General features: G+C 41.4%; 1 protein-coding gene across 5 annotated transcripts in view; it reads left to right on the top strand.

The window, feature by feature from the left end:
- ARHGEF28 (Rho guanine nucleotide exchange factor 28) overlaps window positions 1-18794 on the top strand; it is a 146501-nt gene that overhangs the window by 109598 nt on the left and 18109 nt on the right. For 4 of the 5 annotated variants that reach the window (XM_071802036.1, XM_065860418.2, XM_071802038.1 and 1 more), the window contains 13 exons: window positions 245-495; window positions 1405-1527; window positions 1919-2036; window positions 2736-2990; window positions 3965-4041; window positions 4726-4904; window positions 5591-5676; window positions 6226-6408; window positions 9083-9214; window positions 9913-9998; window positions 13532-13570; window positions 13660-13707; window positions 15490-15969. In XM_071802036.1, coding sequence (XP_071658137.1) covers window positions 245-495; window positions 1405-1527; window positions 1919-2036; window positions 2736-2990; window positions 3965-4041; window positions 4726-4904; window positions 5591-5676; window positions 6226-6408; window positions 9083-9214; window positions 9913-9998; window positions 13532-13570; window positions 13660-13707; window positions 15490-15969 — 2057 coding nt within the window. The remainder of the gene's footprint in view (window positions 1-244; window positions 496-1404; window positions 1528-1918; window positions 2037-2735; window positions 2991-3964; window positions 4042-4725; window positions 4905-5590; window positions 5677-6225; window positions 6409-9082; window positions 9215-9912; window positions 9999-13531; window positions 13571-13659; window positions 13708-15489; window positions 15970-18794) is intronic. The other variant, XM_071802037.1, reaches the window with a different exon arrangement.

Raw genomic sequence — 18794 nt, 5'->3', positions numbered from 1 at the left:
GGATGGTTGAGGTTGGAACTGATCTCATCCAATCCCCAGCTTCTTTAGTGGGGTGCAGCTGAGAGAACTGTGCCAGAACCAGACAAAGTCTTCCTGCTGATGTAATCTAATAGATTTGAGGCTCACACAGAAAAAATAATTATGACCATATATTTGGATGTTGCTAAAAATCTTATCTTATCTTTGAAGGTGTGCAAAATGTTCAGGTGATTACTATACTATGCTGTTTTCTTTTGTACTGCAGAACTGATGCAAACAGAAGTGCATCACATCCATACCCTGTTCATTATGTCTGAACTATTCAGGAAAGGAATGAAGGAAGAACTGCAGCTAGACCACAGCACAGTGGACAGAATATTCCCTTGCTTAGATGAGCTACTGGAGATCCACAGGCAATTCTTCTGCAGAATGAAGGAGAGACGGCAGGAATCATGTGAGGCAGGGAGTGAACGTAATTTTGTTATTAGCAGAATTGGAGACATCCTTGTGCAGCAGGTAGAGTCATCAGCTCTATTAATCCTTTATGTGCTCAGGGTTCCGAAATTAAACAATTTATTGACTTGGAAACTTATGTGTGTGGGAAGAGGTCGATGCTTGCCTCATAAAATTCAAAAGCAGTCCTTTCCAGATTATTGCAGGGTGAAATAGCAATGAGAGAAAATCATTACTAATAGATAACTGTGATAAACTTGGAATTCATTTCTACCTATGGTACAAGTGATGATGAAAGTGATGAACTTGATCACAGTAGAAGGCTAGTCCCATCACACCATGGACTGCAAAAAATGGAAGCAATGGATTCAGTTTTTTAACAGCTGAGCAGAAGTGTGAAGAATTGACCGGTATTGGAAAACATAATACCCGTTCATTTCTTGTAGTCATCTGGCATAGTGCATCTTAAGTTGTTGTTCATTAGAGAAGGGATGGTCACAGGGTGTTTATGGTGGCCAGAGAAAAGCTAGCTAACTTTGCTTGCTGATAGCCTTGCAATCAGGAGCGTGTGGCTTTTCACCTTTGGTCAGTCAGTTTTCACTCACTGAAATAAAGCAGCTAAACCGTCACGTTGTCTAGAAACGGTGTGGAGATCGGATAAGTGCAAGTAAGCCTCTAACAGATAGTGTTTACAAAAAGGTGAAGGAACTACTGTTGTAATAATTGTTCTAGCTGTTATTGGCAAAACTGTAGTGAAGGTCACTTGTGCTCTGTCCAGCCTCTGTTCCTCTTCTTGCTCCTAAAAAAGGACCATTCCGTAGTGACAGGCGTTGTTAGTGAAAATCAGAGAACCTGAGAAAGAAGTAGGATAAAAGTTAAAAATTCTGTATTTGTACAAAATAAATGAGTTAAAGCTGTACAATTTCCTGTTACGTACAATGTAGAGTGAAATTCACTTATTAATTTCTTCAGTTTTCAGAGGAGAATGCAACTAAAATGAAGAAAATATATGGAGAATTTTGCAGCCATCATAAGGAAGCTGTTAATCTCTTCAAAGAGTTGCAACAGAACAAGAAGTTCCAGAATTTTATTAAAGTAAGTTTCCATGGAAACATGATCACTATCGACAGAATGATCAGGCAGAAGATATGTAGCTTTTACTCAGATTTAGGATTAAAATTATATTCAGTAACTCACTTTTAATAGCTAACAAAAATGACAAAGTTTTTCCTCCTTAACCAGTGAGCGGATAAATTACATTTTTCTTTCAAATTTAAGAAAGTTTTGGCTTACAGTGTGTATTACACACATGTTCCTGTTACAGTACACTTCATCCCTCAGGGTAACAACTGTTCCTTGGGGATGGTTCAGATAACCCAGCATTTTGTTTTAGCTTATTCTGACACATTTAGGTCACATTTCTTATTAGTCAATTGGTGGTTTAATATGCATTTACTACTTAAGGTATATATTTATATCCGTGCAGCTGAGAAATAGTAACCTGTTGGCGCGACGCCGAGGAATCCCCGAGTGCATTCTGCTTGTCACCCAGCGAATCACGAAATACCCTGTTCTGGTTGAAAGGATATTGCAATACTCAAAAGGTGAATAAAAGCTAAAGTGTTGCTTCGTGTCTGGAATTCTAGCATGTTTCTAGCATAAGGAATACGTACTGCCACAGTATAAAAAAAGATAAAATTCACTGCTCTGTAAGGAACCAGAGCAACGTAAATATCTACTGTTCAAGCAGTATGTGCGTTTGGTGTATATAGTCTTTGTGAAGGCTGGGCTGAGAAGATTTGCACTATTCCAACCACACATCTGTAACTTCTTTGAAATGAATTCTCGTGGAGTCTCTTGTAAGTAGGGTTAGGCAAATGTTCCATAAAGTCTCTTCAGTTTTTCAAACAAAGCTTGAATGACCTCTGGAATTTCCTAGAGCATTTTAGAAATACTAATAACTGTTTCAAGTGGTTTCTTACTTAGCCAGGATAGTAATATAATATATAATTAGTCAGTAATTTTTTAAAAATACTAACAGCTCATAAATATGTCAGAAACTATTCAACGTGTTGTTTTGACTAAGAAATAAATCTAAGGTACATGGCATCTTTTAGTAGGCAAGGCAAACAAAGGTAGATGCCTCTAGTATTCCTAGTAAATTGGTTGCCAGGTTCAACTTAAAATGTCATACTTATCGATTTAAGATTTGCATCATGTTGACTGTTTCCAGAAATTAAGGAACAATACCTTATTTTTAATATACTGACTACTATCATATTATTGTTTTTTGTTTCATACAGAAGGAACAGAAGAACATAAAGACCTCTGCAAAGCCCTTTGTCTAATTAAGGACATGATTGCAGCAGTAGATTTGAAAGTGAACGAATATGAGAAAAAGCAAAAGCTGTTGGAAATCCTCAGTAGAACTGAAAACAAAACATATACAAAGCTGAAAAATGGCCATGTTTTTAGGAAGCAAGATTTGATGAAGAAAGAGAGGATACTTCTTCATGAAGGTTTAGTGTACTGGAAGACAGCGACTGGTCGTTTCAAAGGTATTCCATACAAGCAGTGAAGTCCTTTAACTTTTTATTTGGAAATAACATATGAAGATTATTTGGTTTAAGTATGAAAATAGTTTATTACACTGTATTGCAAACACAAATTCTGTGGTGATGGTGTTGAGAATATGCCACTAACTGTTAGAAGAGTGGTCCCAGAAGCTGCCATGGTTTGTGTGTAATCCTCTGTATATCTCAGCAAGAAAACAAGTCCACATACAAAGCCGTCAACCTTCTTCCAGTCCGTCCTTTCAGTTCCTGCAGTTTGCAGTTTCATCCCATAATGTAGATCCTTGACTTGTACATTGATATTGTTCACAGTACTGGCAATTGAAAATAATGTCTGAAAAATCATGTGCTGTTCTTCAGTGGTACTGGGACATCTGCCATCGAAAAGAAAATCTGATGTCACATTTGGCTGGAGCCCAATTTTTACATGCAGGCCCAGAATTTGACTTTTGTCGTTAAACACATGTTGTTAAACACATGTAGAAACATGGGGCTTTTTGGACCTTACTAATATTTACTGTACAACTTTATAAAGCTATCTGTTCACTGTTATTCCAGAAATACTTTTATCAGTGTTACATTGTGCTGTGAGTATATGTTATAGCATAGGCAAAACAAAATTTTTGTGGGGTAGTCTTTGCCAGGTTGCCTGTGAGTGGCTTGGAGAAGTTGGGGTGACATTGGAGTGAGGGTTTCTTCTTTCCCTGGTCCAGCGCTCTGTCACAGTGCTGCAGGAGGGCAGGTGGCAGGAAGTGTGGTCTTTCCTGGGAGATACAAAGTGCTGATGTGCAGTTGCTTCATTCAGACCATGGGTTGGTCCAGATACTTCCTGTTGAGTTTACTGTAGGATTCCATGGGACACTTATCCATCAGGGCTTTTCCCTTTTTAAAGATAAAAGAAGAACTGTACTTGTAATAATTTCAATTAAAAAACATTATTTTCCTTTTCTCATTTTAAGAGACCTTAGCTCTGCTTTTTACCGATGCACTGCTGTTCTTACAAGAAAAAGATCAAAAATACATCTTTGCAGCTGTTGTAAGTATACTGTCAGATATTTGAATATACACATTGCTCAGTTATTTGTATATTTCTCAAATGTTCTGTCCTTTCCTAGGTTATTCCACCTTTTTTTTTTTTTTTTTAAATCCTGGTTGTGTATTCAGAATGGTAATATGGCAGTATTTCGAAAATGTAGTTTATTTTGAAAATAAAATATTTTTTTAGGAAGATGGATAAAGATGGCAATGACATTTTAGTGTTCTGCCTCATCTGATTATGAAGGTGCGAAGTAGAGCAGGCTCTTTCAGTTATCTAAAATAAATTTTATCTTCTCTTTCTGTAAAACAAAGCAGAAGAATAATTTTAACTGCAAGTGTAGTAGTAAACACACTGGTCATGGGACAAAGTTCCTAAGCTATGTAAATACAAACATTATATGGATACTGTGCCTCAGTATCATTGAGCCTCTGGGACTGACTTTTAGCACATACTCAGTGTTTTACTTGTTCATAAATACTAAGATGTATTTTTAAAAATATTTTTAAAAGATGTCAGAATACTCACATCTTTCAGCCTCTTAAAACTGATGAGAACATTCATAGTCTGACGATACCAGGACTAGAATTAGTCCAATTATTTAAAAATCATGTTCTTCTATAAGTGTGATGTTTTATAAGAGAGTAATTTGTTGTTCGCATGTGCTGTGCCTGTTTCCCCCAGGACCAGAAGCCTTCTGTTATCTCCCTTCAGAGACTCATAGTGAGAGAAGTGGCCAATGAAGAAAGGGGCATGTTTCTGATTAGCGCTTCCTCTGCAGGACCTGAAATGTATGAGGTTCATACCAACTCCAAAGAGGAACGTAACAACTGGATGAGATGTATTCAAGATGCAGTGGAAAGGTAGAGGAAAAGGCTTTTTAGTTTTCATACTGGTAGTCCGAAACAGATGGGAGGTGGGTGGGATATTTGTGGCAGCATGCTCTCTACTGTGTTGCACTGAATCCATCCTGTGAGGTTGGGTTTTAGTCTGAGCTGAGGATTCACAGACCCACAAAACCTCACCGTCACTTCTGCTGAACTCTCAGTGTTACTTCTGGTTTCTTAGTGAATCAGTAGACTCTTCCTGCTCCCCATTAGATGTCCTTACCAGCCCTTGTAAGGTTACCTTATTTTTGCCTTTGAGACTGCATGCTTCCCAGAGTCCTGCAGGTGTCCACACACCCATTTTGGGGAAATCACAGAATCATACCAGTTATCTCGGTGTTAACTCCTTAAGAATGGTAGGGAAAGCATTGCTCCTCATGGCTTCCAAGTTTATGCTTAGCACAGCAAACCTGTATAAGTGCCAGCTGTCTATTCACTGCACCATGCAGTCTTACCAGGCTTAAAATGAGTAATTTAGTCTGATTTTGTCCAATTGATACTCTTTAAAGAAGCAGACAAATGGTATGCTTCTGGATTGTAGCAGAAGCTGGTGTTGGTGTTGTGTTCTGTTTATTATGAATGCAACAATGTTCTCAAGATGAATATACGATGTGCAGATTTTGCTTTAGCCCCCTTTGTTTTCTTGTCTTTCATCTTTGAAGTTGTCCGGAAGAAGAAAAAATGAATGAATCTGATGAGGACAGACGTATTGCTGAGGCCAAAGCATCCAGAATTCAGAAATGTCAAGGTGCAGTACGCTTCCTGCCACTCTGAGAGCTCCTACATCCGGAAAGTTCAGGATGAACTAATAATACGTCCATACGGGTTTGTGGGTTCAGAGTGGCTCAATAGGTAGAGTCACAGCAGAGAAATCTGGGGAGGTCTGATTATTTAATATGAGTTTCATGAAGGAGAAACCATTGTATATTTTTTTTTAATTGCCATGAGTACAAAAAAAACGGGGAGGAAATGGATAATTTTAGAATAAAATGAATTTCCCAGGTTAGTATCAGCATTGCTCATTGTGAGAGCAACAGGAGGTAGCTGAGCGGAGCCAAGGCCACCTCATCAGGGTAGGGCACTGCCCTGCCCTCTGCCAGGAGCTGTGTCAGCTTTCATCAGGATGGACTATGGGCTGAATTTGGTTCCTGGCCACTTAGAAAAGGTGTTGTCCAACTCAGTTTCCCAGCTCAAGTTAGCATTGTCTGTGTAGCATAAGGATTAGATGAGTGAATGGGGAATGCACTTTGCCTGCAAGATGCTAAATATTAATACAGTGTTCCATTTTGGTTTACAGAATCACTGAGTAACCAGGACCAGCAGATCTGTAGTTGTCTGGAGGATAAGTTGCATATCTATGCAGAACTGGGAGTTATGAGTGGCTTTGAGGATGTTCATGTGGAACCTCACCTCCTTATCAAACCTGATTCTGGAGAAACCCCACAGGCTGCTTCATTGCTGGCAGCAGCACTCAGAGAAGGTGAGTTTGCAGGGAAAGAGTGGACTGGTGTCTCTTCACATGAGCAGATATTTCAAGGTAACAAAATACAGCTGTATTGCTTTGTGCTATGATTCTGCCCAATCTTAAGAACTGACAGTGTCAAAACTTGGCAGAGGGCACTGAAAAGAAGTCTCTCAAATTTACACTTGTCACATGCACAAGATGGTACCCACCGGATTGAAAGATAAAGGGTATGTTTAATGTGTAACATTAGATATAAGCAAGCAGAGACATGGTGTTAGGTTGCACCTGAGGATTGTTTCCTTAGCTATCCTCATAGCAGTATGGCCTTGTGAAGCAGATCACAGGATGCAGTACAATATTGCACTTAGTCCCTGACCTTCACCTAGCTTGTTTGATCTGATGACAGATCAGAATGACCGAGGGTCATAGGCAGACCAAACTGCAGATGATCTTGGCAGATCTGCCAAGAAACACCTGCCAGAATTGCTGTAGGAGCTGTGTTTTTTCTGCATACTATCTAACAGAGAGATTATAGACTTGTGCTACCTACAGTGCCATCTGCGGAAGAAAGGTAAGGTATTTGTGGATAACTTGCCTAGCTGGAAGTTCAGCTAAACTCCTACTAAACTTAGCAGAAAAGAGTTCTGGTAAATTTAGCCATATGCAGCTTGGGCTGTACGCTCTTTGACAAGGACTACAAGATTTTGGCACCACCTAGGTTGAAAACTATGGGCCAATAACCTCATTACAACTGATTAATTGGCACAGGTTGGCTTCCTTCACCTTTATGCAGTCAGAGAACATTTTATTGATAAAATTGATAAAATTTGGGTAGGGAATCCAAGTCAGTGATGCAATAGTAAATTTCATTTTAGCTAAAATGGCAGCCTATACTTACTGATCTTATTCTGCCCACTTTTAGTTTTTACTTTCTGTCATGCTAATGTTGCTGTTGAGGATGTCCTGAATTTCAGGACTCTTCAGCACACTGTTAGGAATTTACAGTTGCTTACACTGCGAGCAATTTGTGGGAGACGTTTTCCAGAACAGAAATACTAAGTCCCTGGGCTAATAACAGACTCAACAGCAAAAAAATCATTGCTCACAGCAGAGAAGGATAGAATTAGGAAGTGCTTAAGCAAAGTGGATATACACAAATCTGTGAGATATGATGGGATAAATCCAAGGCTGCTCAGGGAGCTGGCCAATGTTGTTGTGAGGCTGCTCTCTGTCATCTTCAAAAGGTCGCAGGATAAGGAGATGTTCCTAATGACTTGAAGAGGGCAAGCATGACACCGCTATTCAAGAAGGAATATATAGGGAACTACAAAATGGTCAGCCTCACCTCCATCTCTGGGACAGTGATAGGGCAAATCCTCCTGGAAACGATTCCTGAGCACATGAAGGACAAGAAGATGACTGGGAACAGCCAGCATGGACTCATCAAGGACAAATGTGTCTGGTCAACCTGACCATTTTTATGATGAGAGAAGAGCAATGCATGTTGTTTACTTTGAAATCTGCAAGGCCTTCAACACTGTCTGCTGTTGGCTATACTATCCTCACAGCTGAACTGGTGAGATACAGGTGGCATGACTGGGTGGAAAACTGACTGGACTGCAAGGCTGAAAGGATTGTGATAACTGGTATCATGTCCAGCTGGCAACCTTTTGTTAGGGAAATCCCTTAGGGATGGATCATGAGACCAATACTGTTCAATATATTTATTAATAAAGTTAACTAAGGGACTGAGTACACTCTTAGTGAATTCATGGCTGACACCAAATAGCAGGAGGGGGTGATCAACATGCTGGAGAGACATCTACAAACTGGGAAAATGGGCTAAGAGAAACCCCTAGAAGTTTGACAAAGACATGTGTGAAGTCCTGCACCTGCAATGGAGTAATCCGATATGTTGGTACAGGCCGGACACTGACTGGACAGAAAATGGCTTTGCAGAAGTGGATCTGACAGTTCTGTTCAACAGCAGATTTGACCATGAGCCAGCAGTATGCCCTTGTGGCAAAGGCAGCCAGCTGCCTCCCAGGCTGCTGCACGAGGAGGAGAGTTGCCAGTGGGTGGAGGGAGGTGATCCTTCCTCTCCTTCCACCTGGTGGGACCTATCTGTAGTGCCATGTCCAGTGCTAGGCCCTCCAGGACAATAGAGGCATTGACAAAGTGGAGCAAATCCAGCAAATGGTACCAGGGTGACTAGGGGACTGGAGCACATGATGTGTGAAGAAGGGCTGAGGTAGTTGGTCTTTTGAGCGGTGAGAGAAGAAGGCTTGGCAGGATCTCATTGCTGTCCTCAGCTGCCTAATAGGAGGATACAGAGAAGCCAAATTTTCCATGGAGGCACATGGTGCTAGGATGAGAGGTAACAGGCACATGTTCAAAGATGGGCAATTCCAATTAAATTAAAGGAAAAAATACATAGCATGTGGGTGGTCAAAAACAGAACAAGTTGCCTAAAGAGGTTGTGAAGTCTCTGTTCTTGGAGATGTTAAAAGCTTGTGTGTGCAAAGCTCTGAGTGATGCAATTTAGTTGCAACAGCTTTGAGTAGTGCATTGCAATAGATGACTTCCGAAAGTCCCTTCCAACCTAAATTACTCTATGATTCTATGTCATTGACTTATGCATTAAGGAGCTATTTAAGGGACCTCTGTAATTTTGCATGTTTTCCTCTAGTTGAAAGTCTCCATCTTGCTATAACTCTATCACAAGTGAATGAAACAGACAGATCACCAGAAGAAACTATTGAGGAATTAAGCGTGAAGCACGGATTTAATGCCAATGAAATCATGGAATCTTTTCCTAATGGTGAGTAAAATGTAATGCTTTTACATATTCAGACTGCTAGAATAATAGTTACCTGATTGTGTTTTGAAAAGCTTTCTCAGTCCATGGTAGAATCAATAGAAAATAATGTAATAAAAGTTGTCTTTGGGCAAATATTCAGGTAGTATAAATTGTCATATACCTTCATTGAAGTAAATGGATTGTTTGCATCCACAGGAGCTTTTCCATAGCACATGTTTGCATTCAGTGTTATTGAGTCAAATTTGCATATCTCCACATGCTTTCTCATAATTGTTGCTCAGCTGCACATCAAACCTATATTGCAGTACAGGCCATTTCCCAACTGACGTTTGTCAGAAATCTTGAAAACCAGGATTGATATTGCAATAATTTCATCTATAAAAGGTATAGCATGAATTTCTTGCAAGAAAAATGCAAATAAAGTTCTGTGAAAACCATTGCTGCACAGTATTTTTAGTGGTATGCCTATACTTGTCTCCAAACTTTGACAAGTGAAACACTACTAATTTATTAGTAATTCTGCTAATTTATTCAATTTTTTTTTGCAAGCCTAGTATCCAGTATGTCATTCCAAATTACATAAAATCTCTATTTTCAGCATTCTATGAGTAGCTGTAAAAAAGCATGCCCTTCGTTTATTTAGTTTGAATCTGCTCTGATACCTTTCTCTTGCATCTTATTGGGGCTCTGTTTGCTAGATGCGGAAATAAAAGAAGTTGAAGAATCATCTGAAGTTAATCTCAGTGCTGAAAAGGAAGTGGCAGGTGCCAATCTAGAGTATAAGGTATTTTAACCAATTTTTTATTCCTGTGTTGCATGTAGCACTCTGGGCTATATAACTACTGGGAATATAACTACTCTCCAAATTTTTATGTGGTATCTAAAGGCTGCTGCAAAACAAAAACCATGGGATAGGCACATTTCATCCAACTCCAGACAACTGAATTTAATAGAGGTCACCACAATTAATAATGAATTTTAAAAAAGCAATCATAAACAATCCAAACACAGAATGATTTTCCTGCCAGGCTTACAGATTGGTGGATTGTAATAGCAACCACAATGTTTTTGTGCCACTTGTATGGGACACTTAAGAGCCTGGTTCTTTGCTGTCATCATTCTATACATCCACCTCTATGGAGCTGACAACAGAATTCCCTCTACTCCCTCCTCGTGTCCACAGGATAAGACAGTTTCTTGCAATGGCAGAAACCTCAACTGATGCAAGGAAGATTTAGGCACTGGAAGAACTTCATCCTGAGAACATGCACATAAAATAAGGCAGATTACCTTACATGCTTGCTTCAGAATTTGGAATAAAAAAAAAATTGAGCAATTAGAGAACAGAAGAGTAACTGACTATTTTTTCAAAGTACTATAACTCATAAGCAAATCTGCAGAAAAAGCAGAATCAGAAGTCAGTTCTGGGCAAAATTAGGAAGGACAAATTTCAGGTACCAGCAAAGAGTGTTGGAATAAGAGCAGTATGAATTAATGTGTGAAACGAAACTGTAATTGTGGAGTCCTTAGGTGGGGAAGCAGGAGCACAAAAGTAGTAAAGGGGAGATACAGAAATAGAAGATATGTGACTTGAAATTGAAAGCAAAGTTTGCTAGAAAAGGAGATACTTAGCATTACCATAGTGTCTTTGCATGAGATCTGAAAGACAGCTTGTGTGCCTGAAACCTTGGGTTTTTTTTTCTGGCTGTTTCTGGAAGACTCTTGCTAATACACTGATCTCCCTATAATCTTGCCTCATGTTCAGTTCTCATCTTACTTACAGACTGCTGTGTTAAATTGGAGTAGGAAGAAGAGCATATGTGGATAAAATGGGGTCGAAACAGATGTCCAGGTGAGGGAGCACAAAAGCTAGGTGAGGGGACATAAAATAACCTAGTAGAAGATAGAAATGCTCAGATCTAGTCCATTAAATGTTCTAGTAGGTCCACGTGAAAACATTGCCATTGAGGTTATAGAGAAGACAGAACCAGGCTTTTCTTAGAGGTACACAGCAAAAGGATAAGCGTCCAAGATTACAAGTTGCAGCAGGGGAAATTCTGGCTGTACATAAGGAATATAAGCCACTGCAAGAGTGATCAAGCAGGAACAGGCTGTCCAGAGAGGCTAAGGTTGCCTGGGTTTGACTAGAGAAGGCCCGGAGCTTACCCCATCTAACTTTCAAGTTAGCCCTGCTTTGAACCCCGTCTGGACTAGAAGGATCTGCAGCAAATTCTTCCACTCTAAGTTGTTACTCTGATCTGGCCTATTTTTTGGGCAAGACTCATTGTCACATATTACCATGTCAGAATCACACCAGGAGGTGGCAGAACACACAAACAAAACAGGGAAGACAAGGGCTTTCAAAGGCAGAGGATGTTTTGTCTGCTTTCAGATGCTGCCTGTACAGTCCTGGGGCTGTGGGGTAGCAGCACTGCGGTCAGACCAGCTAGCCTGGGAAACCAGGAGCTGGAAAGCTGGAATGAAAGCCCTCACCTTGGGGGTTAGATGCTGACAAAGCATCAGAAGGAAAATTGTAGCCCATGCAACATGTGAGGTCCCAAGTGCTGCCCAACTCATCCACCCTGCGTCTGCCTTGTAATTGCATCCCTGGGGGGTTGTCTGAGGTACAGTTTATACAGCCTGCCCTGGGATCCGACCCTGGTCTCCACTGCTGCTCATTGCTCTGAACCAGGGTGCTAGTGAAGAGTGGCAGGGAGGTGGCGGTGGCCTGCAGCACAGGTTAAAACGCTAGATATATTGCTTCGGACCTAGCTGGACTTAACAGGGCTTGTTCTGCAGCTGCAGCGCTGCTGTCACCCTGGCTAGCTCGATTAACGTACCTTAGGCTCATCCCCCAGCACTCAAGTGGTGCTGCAGTGAGGAGACCACAGGTGCTTGGGCTGGCCACTTGCTACCCTTGGTGATGACCAAGCCAGCTAAGCCTTTAGTCTCCCTACACTGCCATTATTAAGTGAAACAGGGCTTCAAAAACTGAAGGGAGGGGAACAGCTGATCCTACAGTTGTTTAGCATGTGGGCTTTCCTTTGTACCCTTTCACCCTTCTTCACCATGCCAGCATCTCCTTCTCCTTTTTCTTCCTCTTGGCCCCGTTCATCCTCCTTGTCTGCTGCTCATCATGCCTGTGCAGCAAAGGGAAAGCGGAGCTCCCTTGAGTCAGTCCTTGTGCTGCGCAGAGATATCTGTGCGAAGTCCTCTTCTTCCCATGGCAGAGCCGGGCAGTTCCATGTCTCATGGGTGCAGTGGGAAGTGGAGAAGGTGAAGATGTGGAGGGGTAATGGAGGGAAATACTGAAGAGACATAATGAGAGAGAGAGAGAGGGGTGGAGGAAATGTCACAGCTGGTGCACCTTTTCCCCCCAACTTGTCTGTCGAGCTGTGTTTTGGGGCCTGGCCTTTTTCATTTGCAGTTATCACAGCTACATGGAGCAGCTGCTTTGCTCTCTGTGGGGGAAAACGAGACTGGGTAGAGAGCTTAGGGGAGTCAGAGAGACAGTAACTATTCCCCAAACCCTCCTCCACTCCTCTGGAAAAAAAAAGAAAAAAATCATACAGGAAGTCTTTTCAGCGTAGTCTCAGAAGGGCTTGTGTTTTATTTCTCCACCGTTTTACCGTATCTTTCTCAGAGGAGCTGTTCTTCATGCTGAGGGGATTATGGGTGGCTTCACCCCATAAATTTAGAAGGCTTTGCAGGAAAAGTGAGCAGGATGGGAAGTGTGAAATGGCTGAGCCTTGCTGCAGTGGACAGTAGTAACTACACTGATATGTTTTGCAGAGTACAGTGGACACCCAAGGTTTGCTTAGCTCCTCACAGCACATCAGAGGCATTCACCATGACCCACTCACATGACTTCTGCTATCTTCTTGCTACATTAATACCTCTATTTTTGAAGTCTTGTGTTGTTTCATGCTACTATAAGTAATCTAAACCCACTCTGCTATATATACAGAAGTCTGGTTACTGTATTTCAAAACTGTCAAGTAAACAAAGAATGAATGGAAATATCTTTTCTATGTAGCATTAGTCACAAGAGGATTAAAATTGTGGATGAAATATTTTTGTTTTTACAGTTGTGCTTAGAATCTCTAGTGATTTCCACGGAAACTCCAGTGTTGATGAATTATTAGTCTTTGTAGGTTATTGCTTCTGTCTTTTTTCACATACCCCTAAAAAGGTTTGACTCACTATTGCATATATGAGCAATATTAATGTCTCCACTAGTATTTTTTTAATATTACCTAGATGATACAATTCTCAAGTAAAAAACTACTTTTTTTAAACAACATGTGTTTATTTTAGGGAGGAAGTATGAATTTCCCAGGATCTACAGGGACAGAGGTGAGTTTATTTAAACCCCAGACAGTATGCAATAACTATTTAGTTAACAGTGGTCAAAGTTTTGAAAATCCTTCTCTTTTATTTTCTAGATTGTACAAGCAATCCAGAACTTAACCCGTCTCTTGTACAGCCTACAGGTGACTACTCCAATCTTAACTTTATAATCAGTCATAATAATTTACTCCCTAAGATGTGTTTTCATTTTGCCCTACTTTTAGACATTATGTCAGTAGAGACTTATCTCTACTGGCTGCTGCATAAGTTGTCATGTAATATATTTTTATTCTACATCAGTGACAGATTTAAGAACTGGATAATGCTTGGTTGAAGATGAATTCTCCCTCAAAAAAAGATTTGTGTATAGTCCAAAAGTCTAGGAGGGAAGTAAAATTATAGTTCTAACTGAACTGATGTCATTTTGGGTACAGATTTCAGTAATTACAGTTCAAAATATTGAAAAATATTAGTGTTTTGTTAGAATATTCTCCTGGCTAATAATAAAGAGTGCATCTGCTACTTAGGTAGCAAATCAACCCATTTTAGATATTTTGATCTCAGTTAATTGTTGTGTATATTCTGTAGGGCCTTAGTCTGAAGCTTTCGCCTCTTTTGTTCTGAGTATTTTAACTTATTTTTTCTTATTTAGGTGCAGTTTTATAGTTTTATTTAAAAATGTTTCATTTCAGTATATTTAATTTTTAGGCCCTCTTGGCATTAACATACTTCATAATAGTGCTGGAATTAGAAGTTAAATGGATTGAAGCACTTGCAGAAGTAAAATAAAAAGCTTGTAATTCAGGCAAAATTTTTGAAAAAATTAAAAACAGGTTATCACCATAGAGGTAGTAAAGTAAGGCTTCAGATCATGCCTTATTGTTCAGACCATGAAAATTTGCATAAACTGATAGTATAGGTGCAAAGAAACAAGCAGAAGATCTTGTCCTTGCCTTGTTTACAAATTATTGGAACTGACACAGTATCGGGGGAAGTGCCAAGAACACTGGAAACTGCACATTGCATAAAGTGAAAAACTCTTTCTGAGGAGGATGGCATGGGGTAACGGGACTGTGGGAATTCTCTGGGAATGTCTACTGAAGTAGATTCACATGTCAGCTGTTGAAGATAGGCTGTGCAATAAGTGCCTGAGCAGTTCTAGGGCTTTCTTGCTTTTCTTTCTTCTTAATCCCAGCATTTTATTTCTCTGTTATTGGAGGATGTCATTATCTTTAATGCAAACAATATCACAACATCCTTGTGAAGGATGGAATATAGCGCTCTCTATTGTAAAAATACATTACTGAAACATCAAAATCATTACTATACTGCAGATTTCTGCTGGCAGAGATATCTCAGTCAGGTGCATGTAGCAGGACGGTCCTGATGACATGGCTGTGTTGGCAGGTGCCTGTAGGACTGAGGTTAGTAGGACTGCACTACTCTAGGTTAACAAGGAGAGCCTTAGGGCTGTAGTGAGCTGTACTGGAAACAGTACTGTTTTATCTGTACAAACCACATCTGTATTAGGAATACTTTGTTGAATGTAGCATTCCCAGTGCCTTAATGCCCTCTTTAACTATGAGAAATCATTTTTCCTATGTGTCTTAACATCCTCTGACAGAACAGGACCCCAGCTGTAACTGAAGTGCATATGCACAGCTGTAATATAAACATATTTAATAATACTAAGTGTAAACCAGGAGCCTTGTTAAAAGTGCTTGAAATGGTTGAGTGCTTTGAGAAACATCAAGGCATGAATGCAGAATTTTCTCTACTTGCATGAGGAATAACCTCCCAAAATAATTAAATGCTGATATTACAGGAGGGTGGAGCATTTTAACATAATGCTTCTATGTAAAAATACAGAAATGGATTAATGCTACCATTTAAACATTTGTGTCTGATTTTGTTGTTGTGTCTAGGCAGCATTTGCTACCCAGGACAGCCACAGAGAGCTCCATAGGTTACTCCTGCAAGAGAACGAGAAGGCCTGTCGGGGCCACAGCTCTCGGCTAAACCTCCTTCTGGAACAAGAAAAATACCGGAATTTGGAAAAGCAAAGGGTGGAGCTGGCCAACATACACAAACTTAAGCAGCAGTTCCAGCAAGAGCAGCAGCGGTGGCTGCGTGAGTGTGACCAGCGGCAGCGGGAGCAGAAGGCGAGGAAGGACCAACTGGGGCAGCGGGAGAGAGACTGCGGGTGGCAGGAGGAGCTGCTGGAGAGGAGCCGGCAAGAGCTGGCGCTGCAGCTGCAGGAGTACCAGCAGAACCTGGAGAGACTCCAGGAGGGCCAGAAAATGGTGGAGAGAGAAAGAAACAGTGTGAAAATGCAGAAGAAGCTCCTCTGGCACTGGAAGCACGGTCAACAAACTAGTCTGTTATCATCCACAGGGAGCTATGAGGTGTGTGGTTCCCTGCCGTAATTATATCCCCAACTGCAGACCTAGAGGGGCTTTCCTTGATGAATAGACTAGTGTGCCTGGGTTTTCTTGGCTGGTAATTTAACAAGTGAACATGTGGGAAGCTGAGGTTCAGGCATATCCAAGAGCTTTGTTTGAACTTCATGAAATTTAATTGGTGAAATACAAATTCCTGCCCCTTGGAGGAACAACCCTAACACATCAATATATGCTGGGGGCCACATAGGTGGAAAGCAGTGTTGCAGAAAAGGACCTGGGGGCTCTGGAGGACACCAAATTGAACATAAGCCAACAATATGCCCTACCACAAAGAAGGCTAATGGTCTTCTCATCTGTATTAGGCAAAGTATTGCTAGCAGTTTGGGGAAGGTGACCCTTCTGCTCCACTCAACACTGGTGAGGCCACACCTAGAGTCCACTTCTGGGCCCGCAGTACCACAGAGACATAGAGATGGAGTGTGTGTGTGTGTCCACTGAAGGACCTCAAAAATGTCTGAGGGACTGGGGCATCTCTGCTGTAAGAACTGAGCCTGTTCAGCCTGAAGAAGAAAAGGCTCATGGGGAGTTCTTACTAACGTGTATAAATACCTAAACAAAGGGTGTAAATAGGGTGGATCCAGGCTCTTTCCAGTGGTGCCCAGTGACAGGACCAGAGGTAATGGGCACAAACTGAAATACAGAAGGTACCTGCAGAACATCAGGAAACACTTTTCCTGTGAGGGTGACCGAGCCCTGGCGCAGGTGGCCCAGGGAAGTGGAGGGTTCTCCATCCTTGGAGATAACCAAAAGCCACCTGGATGTGGTACTGGGCAACCTGCTCTAGGTGGCCCTGCTTGAGCAGGAAGGTGGACCAGATGGCCTCCAGAGGTGCCTTCCTATCTCAACCATGCTGTTAAGCTGAGTGCCCTACAGAAGTCAAATACACCAATGGGTATTAAATTGAGATGGAAATTTTAAGTGTGAGACTCTGTTTTGTTTTGCTGCTGTGCTTGCTAGATACATTGTGCCTCTCACCTCTTGTAGGAAAGCTAAGTTATTGTAATGCTTGAGATATATAAAGGTTTTAGTGATGTGTTCAGTGGCTGTCCTTGCTCCTGGACAATGGCCCTGTCTCCAGTGAGGAACACGGGCTGGTCCAGGAGTGGGAAACACCAGGCTCCTGTGAACAATGTGTGCTGTCCTGCTCTCCTGAAAAAAGTGGCCCTTTAGGGGAAAGGGTTGGTGTGTGGGTCCATCCCTGATTGTATAATTCCTTGGAGATGGTCATTATTAGGTGATGCAATTTAAAGCAGCTTTGAGGCTGCTTAGGCATTTAATACTAAAACAAGTGTTTGTTGATGGCGAAGGATAGAGGCTGGGTGCATTAGGAAAATTGTGACCAGCAGGTTGAGGGACAACCGGCACAGAATGAAGCACAGGAGGTTCCATCTAAATGTGAGGAGAAACTTCTGTACTTTGTAGGTGACAGAGCACTGGAACAGGCTGCCCAGAGAGCTTGCGGAGTCTCCTCCTCTGGAGACATTCAAACCCACATGGACACATTCCTTTGTGATCTGCTCTGGTGAACCTGCTTTAGCAGGTGGGTTGGACTGGATGATCTCCAGAGGTCCCTTCCAACCCCAACCATTCTGTGATTCTGTGACTCTGAACTCAGCTGTTTTGTTGCTCACCTGCTAGGTGGAATCTGGCCTCTAGTCCTTGACTTGGTGGGTAGAGTCTTGATTTCCATTACTGTTCTCTAAAATACCTGAAAACCAAAACATTTTGCCTGGCTTGTGCATAAATGGGAAGCTCACTGACCCAAACAGCCTTTTTTTTCCCCTCAGGTTTTCATTTTCGTAAGAAAATCTATAGAGCCATTCTTCAGGCCATCTCCTCCCTAGTTTTTCAGCTGGTAACTGACCCATAATGAGTGGTGACCATTCAACATCTAATTCTGTGCTTGCATGAAGGGGTGAAGGATTGACCTCTAACCTCTCCCTTTTCATCTGGCTTTTTTGAACATGACTTATCTGTATATGCTTGCCCAGCCCAAACAACTAAGGCTCTTACTAGTATAGCTTGCAGTACAATTTTGGTGTGTTTGGCAGTGCTTAAGAAGTAGATGTTAAAGCCAAAACCGAACCTCTCTGTCAGCTTTATGGGTGGAATTTCTGAAGTCTTTTGAGGAGAGGAGGTTGAAGGATGATAGCCTGATGCAGGGATGGCCATCATCATAGAGACAGAGAGGCAAAATGATGAAATATTGAGTGTCAAAAGTAGTAGTTGGTGATCTAATATTTAATGTGTAAGACTACTTGTATTTTTTTTTTTTCAAGTAAAATACATGGCTTTGGATATACTCCAGGCCTTGGGATTGTCTTTTGTCCTGTATTTGCCACTAGCACAGAGCTGGCTGAATGGTTGCCAGTCAGGCAGTATTCCCAGCCCAGTATTTCTGCCATTACACTGAGCCAGCTACCTAGATAGTTTTGTATGGCCAAATATTGTAGTAACTCACACTGCTACTCCTACTTTTTTTGTGAGCTCTGCCCTGATAAAATACCTGTAGGCTTGGCAGGATTTGCATTTTGAGCCCCTGAGAGCCATGGCTGCTTGCTGGAAGCTGTTTGCCGTCCCCGGTTTGACTGCTGCAGTCCAGTTCTTTATAATTAAATGTCTACGTGAGATACGATGTTGTTTTTGGATTGCAGTGTATGGGAATTTACATATGTAAAGTGGTACCTCATTGAGCCATCGGGCAATATTAACCCCCTGAAAGGACTCAGCAGAGCTCAGTGCCTCCCAGGTAGAGACCCTTTGTTATT

Source organism: Patagioenas fasciata, chromosome Z (genome assembly GCF_037038585.1).
Source record: "Patagioenas fasciata isolate bPatFas1 chromosome Z, bPatFas1.hap1, whole genome shotgun sequence".
Taxonomy (NCBI): Eukaryota; Metazoa; Chordata; class Aves; order Columbiformes; family Columbidae; genus Patagioenas; species Patagioenas fasciata.
Note: the sequence above shows the minus strand (reverse complement) of the source record. Positions and strands in the feature narration are given on the sequence as shown.